The 24091-nt window shown below is 53.7% G+C and overlaps 1 protein-coding gene across 1 annotated transcript in view; it reads right to left on the bottom strand.

Moving 5' to 3' along the window:
- Positions 1-2082: 2082 nt before the first annotated feature.
- Positions 2083-24091, bottom strand: part of SARDH (sarcosine dehydrogenase) — a 29214-nt gene continuing 7205 nt past the window's right edge. The window contains exons 4-23 of the mRNA XM_009998964.1: positions 23882-24089; positions 23097-23275; positions 22417-22596; positions 21690-21813; positions 21482-21582; positions 20081-20185; positions 19488-19617; positions 17214-17300; positions 16993-17083; positions 15089-15230; positions 13757-13840; positions 12950-13063; positions 12261-12399; positions 11558-11671; positions 9867-10014; positions 9370-9463; positions 4731-4893; positions 3800-3968; positions 3258-3393; positions 2083-2208 (exon numbers count right to left, since the gene is read on the bottom strand). Coding sequence (XP_009997266.1) covers positions 2083-2208; positions 3258-3393; positions 3800-3968; positions 4731-4893; positions 9370-9463; positions 9867-10014; positions 11558-11671; positions 12261-12399; positions 12950-13063; positions 13757-13840; positions 15089-15230; positions 16993-17083; positions 17214-17300; positions 19488-19617; positions 20081-20185; positions 21482-21582; positions 21690-21813; positions 22417-22596; positions 23097-23275; positions 23882-24089 — 2634 coding nt within the window. The remainder of the gene's footprint in view (positions 2209-3257; positions 3394-3799; positions 3969-4730; positions 4894-9369; positions 9464-9866; positions 10015-11557; positions 11672-12260; positions 12400-12949; positions 13064-13756; positions 13841-15088; positions 15231-16992; positions 17084-17213; positions 17301-19487; positions 19618-20080; positions 20186-21481; positions 21583-21689; positions 21814-22416; positions 22597-23096; positions 23276-23881; positions 24090-24091) is intronic.

Here is a 24091-nt window from a genome sequence, read left to right as displayed (position 1 = left end):
AGGGTGGGATCCAGGGCAGAGCAGCAGCCAAAACCTGCCCTCTGGCCACCTTGGGTTTATGGGAAAGTCTCAGGTCAGAGCACCACCGATCAGAAAGGCCCTTTTGAAGCAAAGCATTATCTTTGCAGGCACACAGTGCTCAGCAGGGAGGCAGCGTGCCTGGTCCCTCCTTTATCCCCAGGACAAACAGACAGGCCTGTGGCCACCTCCTCCTCTGCCCTCCCCGTGGGCAGAACTGGGGAGTGCAATCACCTCCTATTCAGAGAAAAATTCAACCCAATCTTGTTTTTGCAATGTTTCCAGTAAAACCAAAGCATTTGAGAATTCAAACTCTTGCCTGTGGCGCTTGTTGCATGAGGCTAAGGAATTGAAATCAGCTCTAAAGAGGGTATAAACCACGCAAAGCTAGTCAAGGGAAATAAAGAGAAAAGCAGGCAGCGTGATCGTTTCTTCAGGCGGGTGAAAGCTTCAGCAGGGATCAGCCCTCACTGCACTGCAGAAGATGGAGCCCAGCAAGGGGAGCAGAGCAAGGGATGATTACTGGGCCAGGCTGGGAGCAGCCATCCTTTCCTCTTGGCAGCCAGAGGTTCATGGGTTGTGTGGATGTGTTGAAAGCCCTTCCCAGATGCCTCCAAGACTGGCTCTGCACTGCTGGAGGCTGCAGGGCTGGCAGCGTGTGGCTCAGCCTCTGCGTGCAGCCCCCTCTCCATCAGGAGCTGGAAGGAGCCACCTCCAAGGTGACCTTTGGGAAGATGCTGGCAGAGCAGATGGGATGGCTGAGCTGGGGCCAAAGGCAGCCCTGGTGTTGGTGTCCCAGCCAGTGAGTTTACACCACAGCGCTGAGCGGGTACTGGGAGCAGGAGACACAAACACAAACTGTACCAGCAAAGCAGCCGTGGGCAAAAACATTAATCAAATACTTTTTCCTTCTCCTCCAAATTCAGAGTCTACACATAGACACACACACAGAGCAACGAACCAGATGACAACTGCCTTTGTCTTTGGGAATTTCTTATCCTCTGGGGCACAGCATGAGAATCTCTCCCCAGTTAAGCATCACAGGGCTGCACAGCCCCACCGTGTTGCCCTCATGTCAAACCTGGGGCACCAACGTGCTCCCACTGCCACAGCCCAAACCTGGGACTTGCTTTAACTCTTGCCCACCCACCAATGGGTAAGGTCCTTGTCCAGGTGTGGGGAGGGTCGACCCTCCCCACCTTCCACACAACCACCACACACTGAGACAGCACTTAAGCACCATGAGCAAAATCAAAGCAGGCACTGAACAGTTCTCCCCCCAGGCTTCATTTTTTGAAAGAGTCTCAGGTGCCAACTACCACTGAAGGCAACAGAAGTAGGTGCTTCAGCTCCCATTAAACCTTGGAGCCACAATGAAGCATTTTGCTGAAGCAGGACCTGAATCTCCAACTCTGACCAGGGAAAGACAGGATGGAGGGATGAATCTGTGCTTGCTGAGACGGGAAGAACATGTCTGGAAACCCCTTGGGTAGACCCAGCATTTCCAGCAGGGAGAACACTCATGGTGTCAGCCTGGGCAATGGCCCTGGGCCCCCTGCCCCTTTTCCCCATACCCCTAGGAGTGTTCCCACCCCAGTAGTGGGTTCCCAGGGCACAGCCAGGACAAGATGACACCCACCAGAGCAAGGACCAGAGCAGCAGCAGGTTTGGAGGCTGTATTAACAGCAGAGTTAGTTTAAAAAATTCATTTCCAGGCAGTGTGAAACTACATTTGAGGGGAAAGTGTTTCCAGCAAAGTAAAAAATTGAAACCACTTCATTTGCAGTCAAGCAAAACACTGTTTTCAGGCAAATTAAGCCATGGAAAATAATGATTGCTGTAGTGGTGCTGCTTCATTTAGAAAACACAGGAACAAAATCTTTGCACTTTTTGGAATCTCTTTCTCCCTCTTCCCCTCTAATTTGACCCAAATTTGCTTGATGAGTTGGCTGCAGACGTTTTGCCTGGTTCTCCCAGCGGGCCCTGGAGCTGGGACACCCCGGGGCCAGGAATTCAGCCGGCAGCTCCTAATGGCATTTCCCTCCTCCATCCCCGGCCCCGCTCTCAGTAAAAGCCCTTCACTCGCTTGTTGTCCGGGTCGAACGGGGACTTGGTGTGTGCTCGGGCAGGGAAGGTCACTCCCATCCGTTCCAGCTCGTAGCTGCCACTCTTCACAAAATCCAGGGAGACCTGCAAGGGCAGAGCCAGGGTGAGACCCCCAGTAGGTGCTGGGAGCTGCAGCAGCCCCGGCCGGTGTCCCAGCCCCATGGCAGGGCTCTCCCTGCACCCTGGGCAGGCTGGGGACCCCATGGCAGAGCCACCTCTCCCCACCGTGGCCATTTCAGCCCCAGCAGAGCCTGGTACCACATCCCTGCTGCCTCTGCAGAGCTTTCCCTGAGGCAGGTGTGGAAGTGGGGAGGGCAGTGTGATGGATGCAGCCGGGGAGGACGAGCTCAGCATCGCTCTGCCCTGTCGGCACCTCTCCGGGGCAGGAGGGGTCCCATCCCCACCTCCCCATCCTGCAGGGGCAGCTGCATGAGAGACATGGGATAGGAAGGAGGGAAAGAATGGGAAAGGAAGGTCTAAGGGGAGGAACATCCAGCGTGGGGAGAAAAGGTGGTTCCCGGGGGGTTGCGGAAGCAACTGGAACACAAAACCACTTGGCCTGGGAGTCTCATGCTGGTGAAGGATGAAAAGTCGAGGCAAGCGAGAGGATGAAAGCACAAGGATATAAACTGCTCAGGGTTTGTAACAGGGAGGGTCCCTGGGGATGTCATCCACAGCCCCCTGCCCCACACGGAGCCCTTGGCCTCCGCCTACAGCTTGCTGCTAAGTGGGGGCATCTGATTTACTACCCAGGAGTATCCCAGGCTTAATTAAGAACCTGCTGCGTTCTGATTGGCCACTACAACATACATTTTCAGTGCTGCAATTAAATATTCTCAGTGGCAATTAGCACCCGAGGCAGCGCTTGAGCCACAGAGCATCACCATGGCCCTGCAGAGCAGCAGCCACCAAGCCTTGGCATCCCTCCCCCTCTAGCCTCCAATGCAGGGGAAGCACAGGGGGGCTGCCCCATCGTGCTCCCTAGACAGCAACAGGTTTGCCATGAGCTCCCTGTCGAGCAGATGGCTTCCAAACCAAACAAGTGCCAGTTATGCCCTCAGCAAGACCACCCCTGCAGGAAGGGATGTGCAGCTGTCCCCAGGGGCTGGTAGCAGCAGGGGGTCTGTACTCACCGGGCCCCCCGTGGGGTCATGGATGTAGCCATAGGCGATGGTTTTGTCGATGGCAAATCCAAAGTCTGCCCGACGGATGTGGCCGACCACCTTGCTGTCCCTCCAAACTGCCTCCAGGCCAAACATCGGCACCTTCCTGCCAGGTGAAGGCAGAGTTGCTCTCAGCAAAGCCCCACATTGGGACCCCATGAGGGAGAGGGGTTTGAGGGGACCAGACCCCAGCTCTACCCCATGCCAGCCCACGTGCCAGAGCTCCCACTGCCCACAGGTTCATTAACCTCCAGCGCTGATCCCAGGCACTGGTGAAGCCCCTCCAGCCCCATTTGCAAAACCTCCTGCTGTTCTGGGTGAAACAAGATAAACCCACTCCCCGTCACACTGCTTCCAACTCCCATTAAACATCCAGCAGGGAATTCACGGTGGGATTTAAATTAGAGATGGAATTAGAGCATGGAAAACAGCTGAGCTGGCTTGCAATGGAGCTCCACGTGCGTGCCTGGGCGCAGGGCTGGGTGGGGACAGCTGATGGAGCTGGTACTCACTCCTCAGTGGTGAAGCAGACGAGACGGCGGAAGATGCCCTTGGCTTTTTGAGCCTCCACAGCCTCCCGGCCCAGGAAGGGGATGCTGGACTTGAGCTTGCAGGTGAAGGCCAAACCTGCTTCTAGGGGGGTATCATCGGGGCGCAGGTCTGCATGCCAGTGCCTGTACCCTGCAGAGAGCAAGCACAGCTCATCCAGCCTCTCCCTGCCATGGCTGCAAGCCCAGGGCAAGTAAACCTCAGCAGATATTTTCCTCCTCTGGGCAGAAGAGGACCTGGAGGTGTTGGTTGATAGCAGCTGAACATGGGCCAGCAGTGTGCCCAGCTGGCCAAGCAGGCCAACAGCATCCTGGTTTCTGTGGGGAACAGTGTGGCCAGCAGGACCAGGGCAGGGATTGTCCTCATGTGCTCAGTGCTAGTGAGGCTGCACCTTGAATTCTGGGGTCAGTTTTTGGTCCCTCACTACAAGAAGGACATTGAGGGGCTGGGGCATGTCCAGAGAAGGGCAACAGAGCTGGGGAAGGGTCTGGAGCACAAGTCTTATGAGGAGCAGCTGAGGGAACTGGAAGTGTTCCGCCTGGAGAAAAGGAGGCTGGGGGGAGAGCTTATTGCTCTCACAGCTCCCTGAAAGGAGGTTGGAGCGAGGAGGGGCTGGTCTCTTCTCCCAAGTGACAAGTGATAGAACAAGAGGAAATGGCCTCAAGCTGTGGCAGGGGAGGCTTAGATTGAATACTGTGAACAATTTCTTCCCTAAAAGGGCTGTCAGGTACTGGAACAGGCGGCCCAGGGAAGTGGTGGAGTCACCATCCCTGGAGGGATTTAAAAGATGCGTCAAGGTGGTGCTGAGGGACATGGGTTAGTGGTGGACTTGACAGTGCTGGGGTAACGGCTGGAGGCAAAGCAGCAAGTGCTGCTGGAAGGAAAGCAGGAAACCTTTCTCGATGCTGAGGCTGTCGATGGCTCTGTAGCCAGCGTTGGCGATGCCGTGCCGGGCGCCCGCCTGCATCACCGCCCTGTACACCTTCACACAATCTGCCCTGGGCACGTGCAGCTCCCAGCCCATCTCGCCAACGAATGACAACCTCATGGCACGGACCTGAAACGCAAGAGACCAAACACCCCTGTGGACAGAGCCTGGCTGTGCAGCGTGGGAGAGGCCATGGGGAGGGGAGAGGCTGTGCCAAATGCCCTGGTTTGGTGGAGGGCATTTCTTTGCTCTCCCTAGTGCACAAAGCCAGGGTCAGGCTGAATTTCTCATCTCTGGACAACCTAAGCTTGGCACTTCCAACTCAGGTACTGTCAGTGCCCAGGTGGGATGGCCAGTGGATGGAGGTGGCTGAGTTCAGCATCCGCTGGCCACCCATCCCGGGCTGTCACACCAGCTGGGCTGGGGTTAGTGATGCTCCAGCTCCAGCCAAGGTTTTTGTCTCCCTCTGCTGATCCATCGACTCCAGACAAAAGCCCACAGGCACCCCCAGTCCTGTGTCTCCCCAGATTAGCCCATCAACTGGGGAAGCTGGTCCCCAGCAGGACTGTCCTGCTTTGGTGCACTTCATAGCCACTATCTCCTGGGGATGTCCCCCACTTGGGACTGTGATCCTGTGGCAGAGGCACCCGAGGGAACTACACTCCCAGAGAGGCTGAGCCCAGCACCCCGACCCGCATCCTGCTCAGCCTAGGGGCAGGTTTATGTTTCCCCCAGTGGAGCTGGTGCCCCAAAGCACTGCTCTCTGCTGCCAAACCAGCTCCACACCAACTGCACGAAGCTCCAAAGAGGAACGAGCAGATCAGCACAGGGAATTTGGTGCTTCTCAGGCAAAGCCTCATGCTTGGAGCAATGCTGCCTGCCTGCACCCCCAGGGGCACAGCCCCCCATCTGCCATGCCCGTGTCCCCCCACTCCTTGCCTAGACAGGCTTGCCTGCATCCTCCTGTTGTCCTTAGAGAAACCATTTGCATTCCCAAACCTTTCCAGGCCAGCAGGGGCCACGCCAACTCTGGTACCTTCCCTGGAGATACCCCTTGAGGCTGAGCTGCATTTCCCTCTGCTTCATCCCTTTGGATTTCCCCATTTCATCCCCCACAAAAATCCCTCTGGCTCATCCCTTTGGATGCACATCAACTGCAAACGGATACCTCACTTTGGGAGAGAGATTAACTTGGGAATTTCAGGCCAGATTGTGATCTGCAGTCCTAGTAAAGCAGTTTTCAGCTAGGAAGAGACTCCCAGGCTGGTTTTGTTGGCAAGGCAAGCTCAGCAGCTTTGGGGCTCACTTGCCCACGTCAGGGCAGAAGCTGCATCTTGCCTTTTGCTGAGCAATTACTACAAACAGGAGCTGGGTCTCAACTGGTCTCTCTAATTCCAGGTATAAACAACAACAGACAAGAGCAGCTGCTGCCCAAGACAGGCAGCAACAGGCACAAGAAGTACCAAAGTAGTAGCTGGGTTCTCTGCTACAGTGACAGCCTGATGATGGCTGAGGTGAAGGCTGAGAACCCAAATCCATCCTTGCTTCCCCCTGCACCCCCGTGCTCTGCTGGCACTGCAAAAATAATGTCCCCAACCTGAGTGTAAGGCAGCTTTTAAGACACCTTAGCCTTTACAATAGAAGTGGAGAGAAGGGAGGAGCACCAGAGGTATTGGGAATTTACCTGGAGCCTCCTCACAACGAGCTGTGCCAGGGAGATGTCCTCCCTTTGGTTCCCACCACAGCCCCCAGCAAAGCACCAAGGCTGGCCATTGCCTTGTGAGGTGCACAGACGCAAGGGCTGTGGAGAAGCTTTTCCCTCCACACAAAGGAGTCATCTAATGAGGGAACAGGCAGAGATGAAGCCGTTGCAGCCCCAGCTGTCATCTTCATCACGGCAGGAGATGCTCTGGGGATTGACAGGCAACTTCCCAGCTCATTAACCCTGCCTGCGACTCAGCAGCCAGCCCTGCAGCTAAAGTGCCTTTTGCTTTACTGCATTTTACTTTCAGGAGGAAGTTACTTCTGGGAGAAACTTCCCCTCAATCCTTCCCTGCTCCAGGGTGGGGGGAACACCCTGGCAAGAGCAGTGAGGTGAGCAGTGCACCTTGGAAAACAGGTACCCTGGGGAAAACTGGGGTGCCAGTTGTTAGCTTTGCACAGGCTGGGGTTGGAGCTGCACCCACACGTGTGTGCCCCAGACAGGGGTGCACATCCCCCCACGGAGGCCCAGGGGAATGGGGTGGTTGGGCTCTGCCTCTCCTGCTGGCTTTCTGCTGCAGTTCCCCCAGGAAGAGGTTTTTCTGATAGATTTCAACTGGAGCTATGAAATATAATCAGTTCCTGGGTATTTGAGCAGCAATTCAAAAGCATTTTAAGTGTTCTAGAAAAGGGAAAACCTGAGCTTTACCCTGGATCCAGCAGTGACATTCAGAGGGGGACCTTTCATGAGAGGTGCTATATATAAACTCATAAACCAATTGGTAATTTCTAGAGTCATTAACTCGGCTGGAAATCTCCTTTCACTCCAGCTGATTTTGTTCAGCTACTGAGTTAATGCATGAAAATCTCAGTGATAACTTTTTAAAGATGCTGGGTTCAGTTTAATCCCCCAGGAAGGTGATAATTTCAGCAAAGGATTCTGCCTGCTGTCCTGAGAAACCCTCCTATTCTCATTTCAGCATGAGATGTCAGGGTATTTACATCCAAAAGAAGCCATAACATTTCTACCAGCTATTTCTTCCTCATGAGACTGGATTATTTTTTATGAATTTGAAGCAAAATGCAAAGAAACTAATTAAGGTCTTAAGATCTTAAGACCAGAAACATTTACACACCTTTCCCAGGGAATAAGTAGATTATTACGAGACATTAGCAGTTTGCCACAGGCATGACAGGGGAGGATGGGGGAGGGTTCTAACTCACCAGGAGAGTCTAAAATGCAACTTGTTGGACAATTTGCAACCACGGATTGGCTTTTGGGTCCCCCGTGCCACTGTCCCCCTCCAAGGGACTCTGTGGGTTTTGGCACCTGGAGCACAGGGCACAGCGATGGTCTGGGGAATTAATACAAGTTGGACAATACCTGTGGCTCAGTTAAACCACCTTAGAGCCTGGTTAGGCTCTTACTCACAAATCAAGTAGCCTTAATTTGATTTAGCAGCCACCCCTTCAGCAGCCAGCTGCATTTGAATTGAAGCCGCTTTAATTCTGAATGAAAAGTGGCCACACGCAGCTTAACTCAATTTCACTGCTATCCAACCTGCCCCAGCTCCCTGTTTTCCTGCTGCCTTGTGTAAGTTTTACCACTGCACCGTCACCCCCTCCATCTCCCATCAGAAAACAGCTCAACAGCCTGAGAAAACACTCAGCATGGTCCCTCCTGCCAGCAGCTCCCCCAGGCTGGAGGGATGCCCTGGGATCACTGCCTGCCCAGATTTACCATGGGAAGAGCAGGGTACTAACTTTACCCCCTCTCCCAAAGAGGTGTTTTAGCAATGGAAGAAATACTTCATATGGTGCAAACATCAATAAGAAATCAAGGCAGAGCTTCTTGGGCAAACCTTGCAAAAGTTTTTCCCCAATACCAAAAGGTGCCAGCAGCAGGTTTGCCCAGAGTGTTTCTCTTTTGACAAAATGACACGGTGTGGTCACCAGCTCTTCTCTTTAGGGTGTGTCAAGCAGGTTAAATTAGCAGCTTTACACATGACAAAGCTCCCCAAAGAAATCCCATCACTTCCTTTCCCCAGGGATGCCTCCAGACCACGTTGATCTCAGCCAGGTGAGGTGGGGGAGAGGTTTAACACTTTTCTCTCTCTTCCCCATGTCAGGTGAGACAGAGGAGCCCAACCAAGCAGACAATGCTGTGAAACCTCACAGCAAACCCCAGGGACTGATCCACCTCTTTGCAACATAGCAAAGGACATCAAACCCTTTCAGGCTGAGCCTTCCTCCCTCAACACCTCCAAGCGTTGCCACACAATGTGTTAAACCCATCCCTGCCAGTCCCGGGCTTCTTGTCCCCTCACTGCAACACCAAAGGGCTTAGCCCAAGTGTTATCATCTCTGTGCTTTTCTTGCACAACCCCTGACAGCAGCCCTGAAGTCTGGGCAAATGCAAGATGATCTGCACTCCTACAGAAAGCTTAAGGCTGTCAGACATCTCCTCTGATCAAATACACCAGCTCCACAGGCTGCCCAGCCCTTGCTGCAAGTACTTGACACACTTTACATTAAATCATCCCTATTTTTTTAAGAGTACTGGGGAAAGGAGAGGATCTGGGGTGTGAAACAAACCTCTTCATCACCAGTGCTCACTCCTAATCCATGGAAGGTGTCTCTTGTTCCTCTGACAGCACTGCAAAGCCATAAGTCACCATGTCCCTTCCCTAAGCTCAGCTCAGACACTTCTGGGAGAGCAGACTGGCAGTTGGCAAGCAAACAGGGAGGAAAACACCCCAGTTTTTGGTCTTTTCCAACAGAAAACCCAACTGCAGCAGCGTGGAGGCAGATAGGTTCCCTAGACAGGATGCTCAGCTGGGCAGGCTGGCAGGTGCTCACCTCAGTGATCAGACATCCCAGGGGAGCTGGAAGGCCCCGTCCTACCTTGCATCCTGCAGCTGTGGTGAGCTTGTGGGTGGAGAAGGGGAAGGCTTCATTGCTGAGGTCGGTGTCGAGCACTTCTTGGAGGACAACACGGCTGTGGGAAAACAGCAAAGTGGCCATGGTGGAAGGACACAGCTTGCCAGTATGTTCTGGAGGTTATGGCTAGAATTTGCTTTTTTGTCCCTCTGAAGGTGAGCTGGTGTGGGTGATATGCCAGTTCCCTAGAAACAGAGCATTGCTCCAGCCAGACCATCACCTGGTGCCATAGGGCTCACACCTATCCCAGCCTGACACAAGGCCCTGGCCTGCATCTGAGGCATGCCTGCATCCCTCCATCCCTGCATGCCTCCATCCCTGTATGCCTCCATCCCTCCATCCCTGCATGCCTCCATCCCTCCATCCCTGCATCCCTCCATCCTTCCCTCCAACCACCCCTGCATCCCTCCCTCCATGATCAGGGTGCAAGGAAGGGGCCATGAAGCTCTCACCACACCCACCTCAGGGGGCCCTGGATGCTCATCATGCCCAGCTCCTCTGAGCAGTCCAGGAGTTTGCACTGGAGCTTCATGTCCTGCAGCACGGTGGTGATGTGTGACCAGTTGTGCTGAGCCACGGCCCCGCCGATAGCCAGGTAGTAGCCATCCCCTGGAAGACCCCCCAGCCCCCAGGAGCCTTTCAGCCTCTGGAATGTTGAGCTGGGTGCAATGCCCAGCTCAGCCTAGGGCTGGATTTGCTCTCCAGATGTTGAGCTACATCCCTGAACTTCTCCAGCTTGCACAGCCGTGGAAGGACCACCAAGAAAAGGTGTGTGGGGGTGTTAAATACTGCTGGGGCAAGGGAGGGCTTTGGGGCTCTGCTAACACCCACACTGCCTTCTGTGGGGCTCAGCACAGTTAAAACCAAATTACCATGAAAATCTGAAAGAAGAAAATATAAATAAAGCTGTTTGAGCCCCAGAGGTGCCTTTGAGAGCATGAGCATCACGGGAAGATAAAAAAACCTCTTTGTCCCTTGAGACCAACTGCAAAAGCATCTGCTTCTCTATCCCAGTACAGAACTGGATGCCAAAGTGCAAAGGGAGAAGGGAACTACAGGTAGAGAGCAGGGAGGGCTGCAGTGACCAGGCCATGACCAGTGCAGGAGCTGCACTGTATATCAGCAGGAATTCCATCTCATCAGTAATCCTGGGTGGCAAAATCACCAGGGATGGGATTTGAGAGCTGATTAATACATAATCAATCTTCCCTCTGTCTTTTCTGCCACTACAAAATTGCTCTCTGATAACCTGTCATAATGCTAATAAGTGCAGCCACCTACTGTAATTGGAAAAATAGACTTTGCTGCCATGAAACTCCTCCATCACCTGACAAACCCTTCAGCTCTGCCATCCCCTTCCTGTCACCCTCCTGTCCCATGTCAGCACCCCAGAGGAGAGGGATGCAGGGTTGTCCCCAGACAAGAGGGAGGGAAGAGCTCATTAGCACCCGACCACCTCAGGGCAAAGGTAAGATTGCACCCACAGCACCCACCACCCCTGGCTGGGGCTGGGGGCTGCACAGCCACAGTGCTGGTCCCTTCCAAGCAGCAAATCTGAGGGTGACACTGAATGGGGACAGGGCTCTGTGGGCACTGGGCATCCCAGTGCAAACCTCCCTTCTGGTGGCAGCTCGGCAGTGCTGCCAGAGCTGAGCTCAGCCTCCTCCTCTGCTGCTGCTGCTGCCTAATGCCATTTCTGCCCTCTGGGCTGGCTGCTCTGCTCCCTTTCAATTCCTCTTTATTGCAGCTGATAAGGACTTGAGAAGAGGTCAGAGCCATCAGCCAGGTCTGGACAAACCAAATAATGCCAATGAGCAGTGCAGACCCCCAGGGACAAGGGGGATAATCAAGTTACAGGACCAAGAGGTGGAGGTGGAAAAAGCCAGGCAGCTGCCATTAGGTAAATGCAATCACCCTGCAGCCCCCAGTGTGGCTGGGATGGAGGAGAAGCTGGTGGGACTCAGAGTGAACCTGCCACCATGGCTTTCTGGGACGGGCAAGGTCTTTGTGTGCACTTACACAGCTGAAAAAGGCAACAGGAGGGGCTGGGAGCTGAACTGGGGGAGGACAAACCCAGCGGCGATACCTCCCGGCACCACAGCGGCTGCAGGAAGGTGCCCACCTCCAGCACCCCTGATGCTCAGGGATTTACCTTCAAAGGCAGGGGCCAGGGGGGAGGCCGGGTCCCCAGGGCTGATCCGGCTGACTGTCAGGTCGCTCTCCACGCCACCCTGCTTGTTCAGCATGCAGGTGTAGACAGTGGAGCCTGCGGGAAGGAGAAGGGCACTGCTGCCCATCAGCCAGCCCTGGCACGAGCCATGGCCCTGGCAGAGGGAGGTGGGTACCAGGAAAACTTGTCCTCCTCATCACTACATCAGCTGCCACTGCCTGGGTGTGCCCTGATGGATCAGGGTTGTCCCAACACCAGGATCAAAACAGGAGCTGGGATCGCCTGGAGATCTGTGCAAGGAGCTGAAGCTGCATCCTTGAAAATGCCATAAGCTGCCTCCCAGCACTGGGAGCTTCTCCCTGTGCAAACTGTAGCTGAAAAGGGTTTACCCCAGTACCCATCACATCTTCAGCTGTGAGCCACAGCTGGAGCCAAACTGCTAGACCTCCCCCCCAGCCCAGAGCTCATTTGTCCCAGTGCAAATGAGAGCAGAACCCAGCCTCCGGCAAGGACAAGCAACGCAGTCACTTTCACATGCTTCCCAAACCCTCTGCAAAAGCAGCATTCAAAAGAAAAGGCAGTTTGGGTCCCCCCTCCCGGGGTTTGTTTTGGTGTAAGATGTGATTTCCCGGGGCAGGGCTCAGCAGAGGCAGCATGAGCTGAAATACAGGGGCTGAGCTGGTACCTGGTGCTTTGTTCACATCGGCAGTGAACAGCCAGTTTGCTGCTTTGGTCGCTTCAGGTCCAACCAGGTAGAATTTCCCAAAATAAGACATGTCGAAGAGAGCCAGGGCATTTCTGCACGTTAAGCATTCGTTCTTGATCTGAAGTGAAAGCAAACACACCGCTGAAGTTGAGACTTATTCTCTCTCCACAAAGGGAGGCACTTATCAGAACCATTTACGTAATGAGAAACAATACCAGGACACTCGCCTGGTGCCTTTAAAAGCTTCAAGGCTTCAAAACCCTTCTGAAAAGTCAGGTATTAATCAGAGCAAGTCTGGTGGGCCCTCCTGCATGCTCAGCATTCTTCGTGTCACTAGCACAGTGAAATTCTCAATAACAATAATAGTTACATTTTATGACCTTGGGTACTTCCCCCAAGCTGGTCTCAACCCTTCCATTGGGGAAAGCTGCAGTAAAATCCCCGTGGACTCTCCAAGAAGGTTTACAAGCACCAGCCACATTTCTCTTCATCCTTTTGGAACATTTTCCCCAGTTTTGGGCCCATCTTGCTGCTTCCCCTCCCCCTGAGCCTCACCCACTCCAACCAAAGCAGCTGTGTGGGTTGGACTTTGCTGCCTCTCACCCCCCTCCTGGCTCCAGATGTGCCCAGTGGTTTTGACAGGGGTAAGGGCTGCCCCCTGCACTCACAATGTCATGGTGGGGGGGGAAGTCGAAGGTGTACTCGTCCCCCAGCAGCCGGTTGTAGGTGTAGTCCCGGTGACGCTCCCGGCCGTACGCACCGTAGTAGTCGTAATCCAGGACCTGGGGTGGGGGCAGCAAGAGGAGGGGGGCAGTGAAGGAGATGCTGTGAGTCTGAAGGCAATGGGCTGCTCTAAGATACATTCACCCCATGTCAGGAGAGGAGTGAGTCTGTGCAGGACCTGCTACCTGTGATGGGTCCCCCAGGTATGCCCACCTGGGCATACCTGCCCAGGGTGATGGGTCCCCTCCCTCACATCCCTGCCCAAGGTGATGGGTCCCCACCCAGCACCCCTGTCCATGGTGATGGGTCCCCACCCAGCTTTCCTGTCCAGGGTGATGGGTCCCCTCCCTCACATCCCTGCCCAAGGTGATGGGTCCCCACCCAGCACCCCTGTCCATGGTGATGGGTCCCCACCCAGCTTTCCTGTCTAGGGTGATGGGTCCCCTCCCTCACATCCCTGTTCATTGCTCTTCAGTGGATAGAAGTGAGATCAGAGCCTGTTGCTTGGGAGCACTGCAGGCAGGTGCTGCCTGCTGCAGAGGGACAGGCAGACAGACACCCACATGCTGATCTCCCCCTTACCACTGCTATAGCGAATTAAGAGCCTGATGGCTTTTATGGACCCATTTTGGGGACAGGCACCTGGCTTGCAGCTTGTCCCACACCCTGCAGACACATGAGATATCCTGCAGGTGCCAGGCACAGCCAGGATCCTCCAAGGCTGAACACCCCAGAACTCGTGCTGCGCTTACCGGGGCTGCCCCCCCAGGGCTGAACCAGCCCGGCCTCTCCCACCCGTGTCGCTCCTGGAAAACACAGCCTTGCTGCAGCAGCTCCTGTGCAGGTGAAGCCAGAGAAATGGGAACAAATGGTTAAAAAACAGCTTGGGGTTTTTTTTTGTTTGTTTTTCTTTTTTTTTCATGCTGTTTGAGCAGCCCCAGAGCTGCCCTTGAGTGCAAACCCCCTTGGCTTTGGCCATCAGCAGCCAAAATCATCTCTGTGGTTTGTCTCCTAAAACAGTGGCAAACCCCCCAGCTGCCTGCAAATTTCTGTCCCCCCCCCCCATAAAAGGTTTTTCCCCCAAGGGGCCGCCAAGCACCCCAGTTTTATTTCTCATTATCCTACTCTGATTTGATTGGTAATGAATTAAACTGATTTCCCCAAGTCTGTTTTGCCTGTGATGGTAATGGGTGAATGATCTCTCCCTGTCCTTATTTCAACCCAGGAGCATTTCATTGTATTTTTTCTCCTCTGTCCAGCTGAGGAGGGCGATGATGGAGCAGCTTTGGTGGGGACCTGGTGTCCAGCCAGGGTCAACCCACCAGAGCTCCCACCAAAATTTGTGCTATGGTGCACAGATTATGGACGTAGAGATGCTACATCCAGAAAGCAAGATTCCCCATGATGTTTACAAGAGTAATTCTATAATAACATTTAAGATTTAGATGGCAACCTTCTCATTCCTACTCTGTGCTCTCAGGAAAATCTCTCTGCACACCATTAACTAGGGATCCATTAAGACTGTTTTGTTTGGTGCCTCTGTTCCAAATAGAATAGATTTTGTTGAACATTTCAGAAATGAATCAGTGCCTATTTATAAAGCACAGCACATGCTCTGGAGCTGTATGTATAAATACCAGACTGTCAGTCAAATGGGCATCACTTATTAGACATGCTATTAAAAAATAAATTGCATCCTCAGTGACAGAAAACAACTGAGCTGTCAACTAAACACCAGGGGACAGTGGGGAGGGATGTCTGTTTTACTGCTTGAGCCTCTGCTCTCCACTGGAAGAGGAATGATGTGACATTAAATAGCAATGAGTAGAAATGGGCTGGAGAAATGTGGCTGCTCCTCACTGGGGCTGACAGTGATGGGGTGGTATGAGGCACCAAGTCACCCCGAGCATCTCAGGAGAGGTGGGTGATTTTGGGGGCTCTGAGCAGCAGTTGCTGCAGTGCTGCTGATGCAGTGAGCCACTGGAAGCTGCTGCTTTTTCCTCGAGTGCTGCATCTTGAAAGGGTTCATCGATGGAGATTTCTGCAAGGAAAGCAGCTGGCAAAGGTGGGAGCAGGGTCCTCACCTCGTGCAGTGGGTCCTTCCTGGCGTTGCGCCCGGCCAGGGGCTCGTCGTGGGGGAAGACGACGGAATAGTTCTTGGCGTAGGACTCGTGGCTCCGCTCCCGGATCCAGCGGTTGTTGTCGGTGAGGGAATGGTGAAACCTCCTGGAAAGCAGGGAGATGATAGTGTATGGACGAGCCCAACAGCTCAGGGGGTGCCTCCTCTCTTCTCTGGGCATGGCCCTCTTGGGCAGAACCAGATGTGGTGCAGCTGCCGTGGTGTTATCGCTATTTCTACCCCTGTGTCACGGGCAGGAGAGCAGGGGAACTAGGCAGGGCCTGGCTGTGACCCAGCTCTGCCCATTGGCTCCCCAGCCCTGCTCCAGGCACATCTACCCATGAGCAACTGGGGGGCAGACCCCAGCCTCTGGGCAAAAAATAATAAAAATTAAAAGTGGAGATTGAGACTAATTCTGCTCTGGCCTCAGAGCTCACCTTGCACACAGCCCGGCTTTAAACACAGCCCTCACCATTCCTTACACTTCTCATCCTAGGCTGCAATATATATAAAACCTAAAGCATTTTAAATGTGCTTGATGTTTTTTCACCTTTCAAACAGAAAAGCTCCTTGGAGCAATGTGCCACCTCAGCACATGCTCAGGTTGTAATTACCAGAAACCTACAACTCAGGGACAGTATCTCTGGGTGCCAGGGCTGGAGATAGCAAGGCAGGCAGCAGGTGAAAGGCAAGAACAAGTGTCATTTAAAAACAATATTTCAGCTTCCCTCCCTGCTGCCTAGGTGCTGAGGAGAGGCAGCAAGGCAAATGATGCTCCCCAAAAGCAGTCTTGGGCTCACTGTGAGGGCAGCTGCCACTTCTGCCACATGGGATGAGCAGCAGGTGACACTGGCATGTCACTGGCACCCCCAGCTGCCCTGTCAGCCCCAGCCCCTTCACCAATGTGCTGAATTATTGACAGCAGCAAGAGGAGCAACAGCTGCCAGATGAAATATTTACAAGCTAGTGTTTTGAGAGGATAAATATTTCAATGTGCAGAGAAGGGAGTTATTTAAAGAGGAGCTTAGTAATCGTCACCAAAAGGAAAACAAAAAAAGACACCAGGACTGACACCAGCTTGATGATGGGGCAGATGAGATACAGGGATGCTCAGGAAATCCTGATGCAAGGGTTGGAACCCGTGGCTGCTGCCTGAGTGGGGCTGGGGACTGGAGGTGCAGTGGTGCCTGTCCAGCCCGGGATTGCTCCTTCCCAGTCTGTCCCTACAGGAGGCACCACCTGCTCACCTCTGCGGGCACCAACCAGTCTGTTTCCCCTCTCCTCCCAGCCTGAGCCACTGAGGTGTTTACCAACTTTGGCACCAAAGCAACACGATGTTAAAAGCTTTGTCCCTGACCAGGTGGTTGCTGCCACTGGCAGCCCTATAAGAAAGCCCAAACCCAATCAAATACAACTAAGCAAGTCAGAAGCAATTACAGAGTCAACATCTGCACAGTCAAAACTCCTGGCGCGTGTCAAGCTGCAGAGGGGAAAGCTGATCTTTCTCCTGTTGCAATCATCATCCCGATTATTAACTTAGAGGATTAGGCACGGCACTAATTGAACAACAGAACCCAAACCTAATTACCCTGTCCTCTCCCATCACTGCCATCTCCTCACATCTGATGGAAGCCGTTTGCGCAGAAGTGGGATGAGGCAAATGAGATAAACCCCACGTGTAAATTCATTAAAGCCATTGAGAGTAATTGATCCCAGCTCCTTGGAGGGACACAGGCTGCGGCACAGATGTCACCCAGACACCAGCATCCAGCCTTGCCTCTAAACCCATCCCCAAGGACCACCCAAGGAGGGGGGGGATCATGAAGGAGCCCAGAGCCACGGGGCCGTGGGGCAGCCAGGGTGACTTGCCTGATGTCGTAGCCATACATGTCCTTCTCTGGCCGCCCATGGATGATCCAGTGAGCCAGCTCCCTCCCACAGCCACCTCCCAGCATCATCCCTAGGGGAAAAGGTGAGGACACAGGTGAGGTCAGGAGACCAAGCATGGCTGTTCATGCCAGGCTCTGCCCAGGACACAATGCCCACACTGGGATGCCCAAAGTGGGATTCCGAACAGGTCTCTCTCTTACCAGCACTGTTGAAGCCACAGCCAAGGAAGAAGCCTCGGACCTCTGGAGCTTCTCCCATGAGTGGCTTGTGGTCAGCTGTGAACGACTCTGCAAGACAGAGAAGGGGATGTACCAGTGAGGCCAGGGCAGGCATTTCAGGAACACATAACACACTTTAGGAGCAGGGTTCCTACAGCTTCCTATGTTGACCTTGTCCTGCTCCCAGAGAGGTTAATGGGGCCACAGTTGAACCAACACTGAGCATTTCTCAGCATCTCAGCTTAGGTATCCCTCATCTGCACTTTTCCAACAGCACCCAGGCCAAAGGGAAGACTGCTCTGGGCTGGGATGCCCAGCATCAAGCAGGAGTCTTGTGAAGGCTCTTGAAGCAAATATACTTATGTATTTCTACACATCTTTGCTTCACAAGCTTGCACGAGCGCACACACACACATATATATATGTACATGGCACTTTGGGTGGCAGACGCAGGTGCTGGTGACACAAGGCAGCTCCTTTGCAGCCATGTGCATTGCACAGTCTGTCCCTGCACTATTGAGACCCCGGGCTGGGGGTACCTGTGGCCCCCCCACTCCTCCCAGGGGTCTCAGCATTAAGGTTTACACTGAAACTATGTGAAGAAGAATGAATCCCCAACCAGAGGTGCACGAGGTGCTGTGCCGGCTTCCTTCTCATTCCTTCTCCCAGTCCCCCCATGAATAGGGCTGCACTGATCTGTTTGCTGCCTCCTCAACATCTGGGCCATATTTCATGGCAATGACTGTATTTCACCTTCATTGATTTCTGCTGGGAAATTTCAGGAACTGAAACTACTTTACTCAGCTGAGGGATTGCCACTGATGTTGCCCAAGGCTCCTGTGCTGATGATGCCTCACGCTGCCAGCTCCTGCTCCCCACCCAGCTCTCCACCCTGTGCAAATCCTCACCAGGGAGGACAGAGCACAACATGCAGACAGGGGTGAGCAGTCCTCCCATCCTCCCCCCAGTTTTACAGTGGTTCATCCATCCATGTGAAAGGAGAGAAGGGAGACATGGTGAGGTTTGGTTCCTCCAAGCAATGCCCAGCTTGTTTCCCACAACCTTGTGCTCAGAAGAAGACAAGAGGAGAATCAGAGGATTATTTCCTGCCAATATCCCTGTACCAACAGGCCAGGCTACAAACTGAGGGGATTAATGGAGCAACACCCAAAACACTTGCAGCTGACTCTGTCAGCCAGGCTGACTTTGCACTGGGATGGCTGCTGGGTGCTCACACAGGACCCTGGCTGCAGGGCTGGATCAGCAGGCAGAGCAAAAACCCCTTAAACCACCCCAGTTCAGTCTGCTTTCATCCCCTCTGCCTGGAGCAGAGCACAGGAACTGCTCCGGTGGTGAAATATTTACCAGGCAGCAGAAAGGACAAGGGTTTGCTATTTGTTTCAGCCTGGCGTGATGCAGCTGTCACCAGCAAACCAGCTGCTGGTTTAAATCACAAGGAGAAGCACTGTCCCCCTGCAAATTACATTGCTGCACTACAAGTGCTAGACACAGATCTATAACAAGGCAGGTCCCCACCAGGCCACCAGTTCTGCTTACACCACTGTTTAATCCAACCTGCAGAACCCAGGGCCAAGGTCTCTAACCTTGTACCTGTCATGTTTTATCTGCTGAGGGCAGGAGATGTGCCCTGGTTTCCTCTCGTACAGCAGCACTGCTGCCTCCCCAAGGGCCTCCAGGGTTGCCCTTTTAAGTGCTTCATCAGAAAGGGAATTTAAATTTTTGTTCAGTTTTTAGCATGTGGTGGATTTCAAGCCCAAACCAAGTGCATGTGGCTGGGGTTCAGTGGCTGGTGTCACCCCTGCTGCCACCTGGACCATCCTGCAGTGATGCTCTGGCCTTCAATGTCACATCAGACAGCCTGGGATGTAAATCTGGATAAATCTAATGCCATCAGCCCAGAAGCAAGTAGTAAAAATAATAATATAATACAACACTAGGAAAAACAATGGCCAATGCTTCAAAAAAAAATCTGCCCCTTAATTGCCCAGTCCAGTGGCCATAACACTGGCTGTAAATCTGCACTCACCACCCCCAGTCTGCACCAAGGCAAGAAGCTCTCCAGCTATTCCCCACCTCAGCTAAGCCTGGGATGCCACCCCTTGGAAGATGACACTATTGCAGCCAGACTCTGCGATCAGAGAGCTTATCTTCTTCCCAGGATCTGAAGTTTCCCCGTGGCTCCAGCAAGATCCCTGGAGGAGCACAGCATCCCTGGTACCACCACAGCCCAGTTACCTGGTCCACAGACAGTGGATTTAATGCCCGTTTTCTCCAGCACTGGCACTCTGTTGATGGCACCTTCAATGTGTTGCATGAAAACATCCCAGTCCAGATCAAAGAGGCCAAAAGCAAATTTTTCAGATACCTGAAGGTGGGAAACAGGAATCAGGACACAAAGTAGAGTACAGCTGGTGACACAAGAACTTCTCAGCTTTGGCAGACTTGGAGACCATAGAAAATAGAGGCTGCTTTGCAGTTTCTTTGGGTTTTCATGAACAGCCAAGCCAAAGGTCTGAGGCAGAGCCTGAATTAAGACCTGCACCTGGATAAAGGGATGATGCATCAGGACAGGGACTACACAGTGGCCTCGAAATCCCTCAGGCCCAGCCCAGCTTTCTCACTCATATTGCCTCTGCAGCTCTATGCTACAAACAGACTCAAAGGGAAGATGCTCTCCTGTGCTCTCCCTGCTGAGCATGTGGAGGTTGGCACCTGCAGAAGCCAGGGACCTGAGGCACTCACCCCTGCGCCTACCCCTCCGAGGTGGGTTCCCTGGAAACCTGCCTCATTCCTCCCAGAAAACCGGAAAACCTCCTGGCTCTGCTCACCTCCTCCCAGAAGACAGGATTTGCCTCATATCCACCCACGGAAAGGGCATCGCCTTGGAGACGGAGATAGACCGAGGCGTCGTGATCGCGAACGTTCGGCATGTTCTGAAACGTGGGGAGGGGGAGCAGAGGGGTGAGACGGGGTCAGGAGCTGCACGACACCCCAACATCACCCTGGCTGTGCCCCAGTGAGGCTGAGAAGGATGAGCTGGGGACCTGGGGTGACCCACCGAGGGTGGGAGCAGCGGTAGCTCTGGATGTTCACACAGCCCTGAAATGCAGGTGCCCATGTTGATCCAAGAGGGAAGCACCCATGTCAGCTCCACAGACCTGGGCAAAGCCTTACACAGGCAGAAGTGCTGTGGGCAGCAGCCCCTTCCCCATGCCTGAGCCCAGGCACCCGAGCTGGCAGCCAAGTCTTGCACAAATCAGGAGCTGAGCTGTGGGAGCAGCAGCACCTCAGCTCTCCAGCTGCTCCACCACGGAACAGGCAGCACCAGGGATGCTTGGGGAGCAGGAACCACTGCCATAGGTGCCAGCTTGGGAAGTTTTCATTCCTCTGCCACCCACCTCTCAAGGAGGATGCAGCAGCAGAGCACACAGGCAGTGGTGTGCAAAGAATGAGGGATTTGTTCTCGTGAATAATAGATAGAGAACATTTAGAGAGCATGGAAGTATCAGGGTATCTGCTGCATTTCGTGTTGCCAAGTGGCATTGCATGGGTTGAACAGGAGGCACTGGGGTCTGTGAGCTGAGAAGTCTCTTTCACACCATGTTTGCAAAGCACAGCAGAGTTACTGGGGTATCAACGTAATCATTGACACCAGCACTTTTTAAAATGAGGCACCGAAAAGTCAGACACAGACTGTGTCAGTGGGATGGAAATGAAATGATGTGTCACCCTCAAACCCCTGGTGCCTGGGTGAATGAAGTCTCCTTTGACTCCTGAACAATCCTCTGCAGCTGGATGGCAGGAACAGAATTCTTGGGACAGTTTAGAAATGCTTGGAGAGCTACACCTCTGCCTGCCAAAGACTGGGGCTTGTTCAGGAAGTGTTTGGCATCTGTATGAATGCTGCTATCAGATACCAAACACAACAGAGACCCTATAATAATTTGACAGAGAAAAATGATCCTGCTAGTTATGACCTTGTTAAATATGAAATATGACTCTGTTAAAGCTAGTCTGATAGCTCTGCTAGGAGGAGCAGGTACTGGGTGTGCACCTCCCTGGGCACAGACCCCAGCCTGGGCAGCGCAGGCTCGTACTGATGGCAGGAATATGAGGTGGGTCCCATAGGTCTGGGGGTGATGAGGGGGGTCTGTCCCATCTCACTCTGCCACCTGCAGTGGGGCAGGAGCCTGTACTGCTCTCAGAGGAGCTGACGTGCAGGGACTGACCTGAATGCCCTCGATGCGCTCGGTCACCACGTAGGCGTGATGCATCCCCACCAGCGGCACGTGGACGCCCGCCAGCCGGCCCAGGGCTCGTGCCCACACGCCTGCCGAGAGACCAGCTCCACACTCAGCACCTCTCCCATCCTCCAGAGACCTGCAGTGGTCTGGGGGTGACAGCCACAGCTCCTGCCCCCCACTGCACCCCCCGTACCTGCGCAGTTCACCACGCAGGGAGTCTGGATGGTCCCGTGGGCCGTCTCCACTGCGTACACTCTCTTCACCCCAAAATCATCAGTTCTGACCTGGATTCCAGTGACTGGGCAGTTCTCGATGATCTGGTGGCAGAGGAAGGGCAGGAGAGTCATGGCAGGGGCACAGGGAGTGGGACATCCCAGCTCACCTGACAATTACCTCCCAAATCTGGGAAAGCTGAATCCAAGCAGCAGTCTGGCCCTGGCCATCTCTCTTTCCCAACAACTATCAGTGTTATTGCCAGTAATAATGTGCCTCTCTTTAACCACAGGCTGAAACTGCTGCCCTGTGCACCCACAGCTCCAGAGGGTTTTTATTATTGACATGTACATGAGCTAAGCAAAGCACCAAGGACATGCTGGTAGTTCCTGCCTCAAGGAGCGGATTGTGTTACCTGACACTAAAACCTCCCCTCTCCCAAGAAACCTGCCTTGGGTGTTGCCTTGTCTGGCTCCTAAAGGTCATTTTTCCTCCTATACTTTCCCTGGACCTCATGGCTCCGCCCAGCTTCATCGCTGCGACCCTAGCAGCTGCCAAAGTTGAAGAGGACAACACTCTTATTGGGTAAAGAACTGACATTAAAGGAGCAGCTCTGTTCCAGAAGGAGAGGAGATGGGGAAGGCAGAGGATGAAATCTCCCCCCAGGGTCAACAGGCATTAATGAGTAATTACTAATTAGGAACTACCTTAGCGCCTCTGGCAGTTGCTGCTCTGGCAAGAGTAGAGCAGGTACCAGCTGGATCCATGGTGCCATCCTTGGGGACATACAGCGTGCCATACAGGTCATCAATGTTCATCAGTGGGTACAGGTCCTTGGTCTGCGAGGGGGTCAGGACGTAGGACTCCACACCATAGACCTTCCCCAGCTGCCAACCGGACAAGAGAACCAGGAGCTCAGGCAGGTGACAAAAGCTTTGCTCATCACTTGCTGCTGGAGGAGAAGACCTCCCAGGACATGTTTATCTCTCAGATGAGGCAGCTGCTGCCCCAAGGCAAGCCCTTCATCCAACATGGAGTGGGGTTCTCTGCACAGATTTCAGGAATGTCGTCCCATATTCCCATGTAAGCTTCCTGTGCAGCTGGAAAAAATGATGCTACCACTATCTGAAAGGGCAAAAATCCATGGTTGGACGGAATTTTGCCGACTTTGTCAGTGTTTTGCCTGATTTCATCAGCCTTACAGAAGGCTGCCCTGGAAGCATAACCCAGGCCACTCACAGCTCTCCAGGTGGAAAGGTTGGGAAGGATCTGGAGATCCAAGGGCTCCACTGCCCCAGGACCCCCAGTGCTGCTCCCAGAAGACAAACACCACCTCTAGCAGCCCACCCAGCCGTGGGGACGTGCCACTGAGGGGGCTTCTCCCTACCGACATGAGCCTCTTGTACTCGTCGAGGCGCTGCTTGTTGGAGGCGATGAAGAGCCCCCCGTTCTGCACCCAGCCCGTGTGCAGCCCCGTCTCCGCCGGCAGCTCCTGGCTGACCACGTTCCGCGTGTGGGCCAGCAGCTCCACCTCCACATCACTGGGCCTCAGCTGCCACAGCAGCCCTGGGGACACACACACAGATGACACAGCCTGTGGGTGGGACAGGGGCTCTGCCACCCCTTCATCACCTGAGGTGGGAGGCAGAGGGGGTCCTGCCATCCCATGCCCGGCCTGGGCCACCCTGCTCCATCATCTGCTCCATCTCCTGGCAACCTGGGAGTGCTACAAATCATTGATTCCTTGGGCATTAAATGAATGGGGAAAAAAATAATAATAAAATTCTGGAGTAAACTACCCCAAAAGAGACAACCCTCCCCCCAAAAGCTTATTCAATTAACATCTTCTAGCTCTCCCCACCCCTGCCAAAGAAAATGGGCTTAAAGGAGAGAAGAACAAATAAAAAAAAAAGGTGTGGAAATAAATGGTTTAGTTTTCCCGTGGTTGTGTAAAAGCTTTTTAAAAAAGAAAAATTTGGGGATGTTTTCCTAACAAAAGTTAGGTCAAAAAGAAAAACAAACCAGAAACCCTGAAATTCTCCACATTTAAAGCCAAAACTCTCTGGCCCATCCAGAGCCAGCCTGCACAGCAGACCTGCTCCACAGCCAACACAACATCCCAAGCCCTGAGCATCCCCGTTCCCACCACCCCCACCCCAGGGAGCATCTCACCCGCCGTGTGCCAGGTGGTGCCCGAGGTCAGGCGGTCCCTCTCCAGCAGCACCACGTTGGTGACACCCTGCTTGGCCAGGTGGTAGGTGGTCTGGCAGCCCAGGCTACCCCCTCCGACCACCACCACCTCGGCTGAAGATGGTGGGGGCTGGCTGGGCTCCCCACTCCCAGAGCCTTCCTCCTTCAGAGTCTTCTGGTACGGGACGCTCT

This window comes from Chaetura pelagica, unplaced genomic scaffold (genome assembly GCF_000747805.2).
Source record: "Chaetura pelagica isolate M959 unplaced genomic scaffold, ChaPel_1.0 scaffold405, whole genome shotgun sequence".
NCBI lineage: Eukaryota > Metazoa > Chordata > Aves > Apodiformes > Apodidae > Chaetura > Chaetura pelagica.
This window is presented reverse-complemented; position numbering and strand designations above follow the sequence as displayed.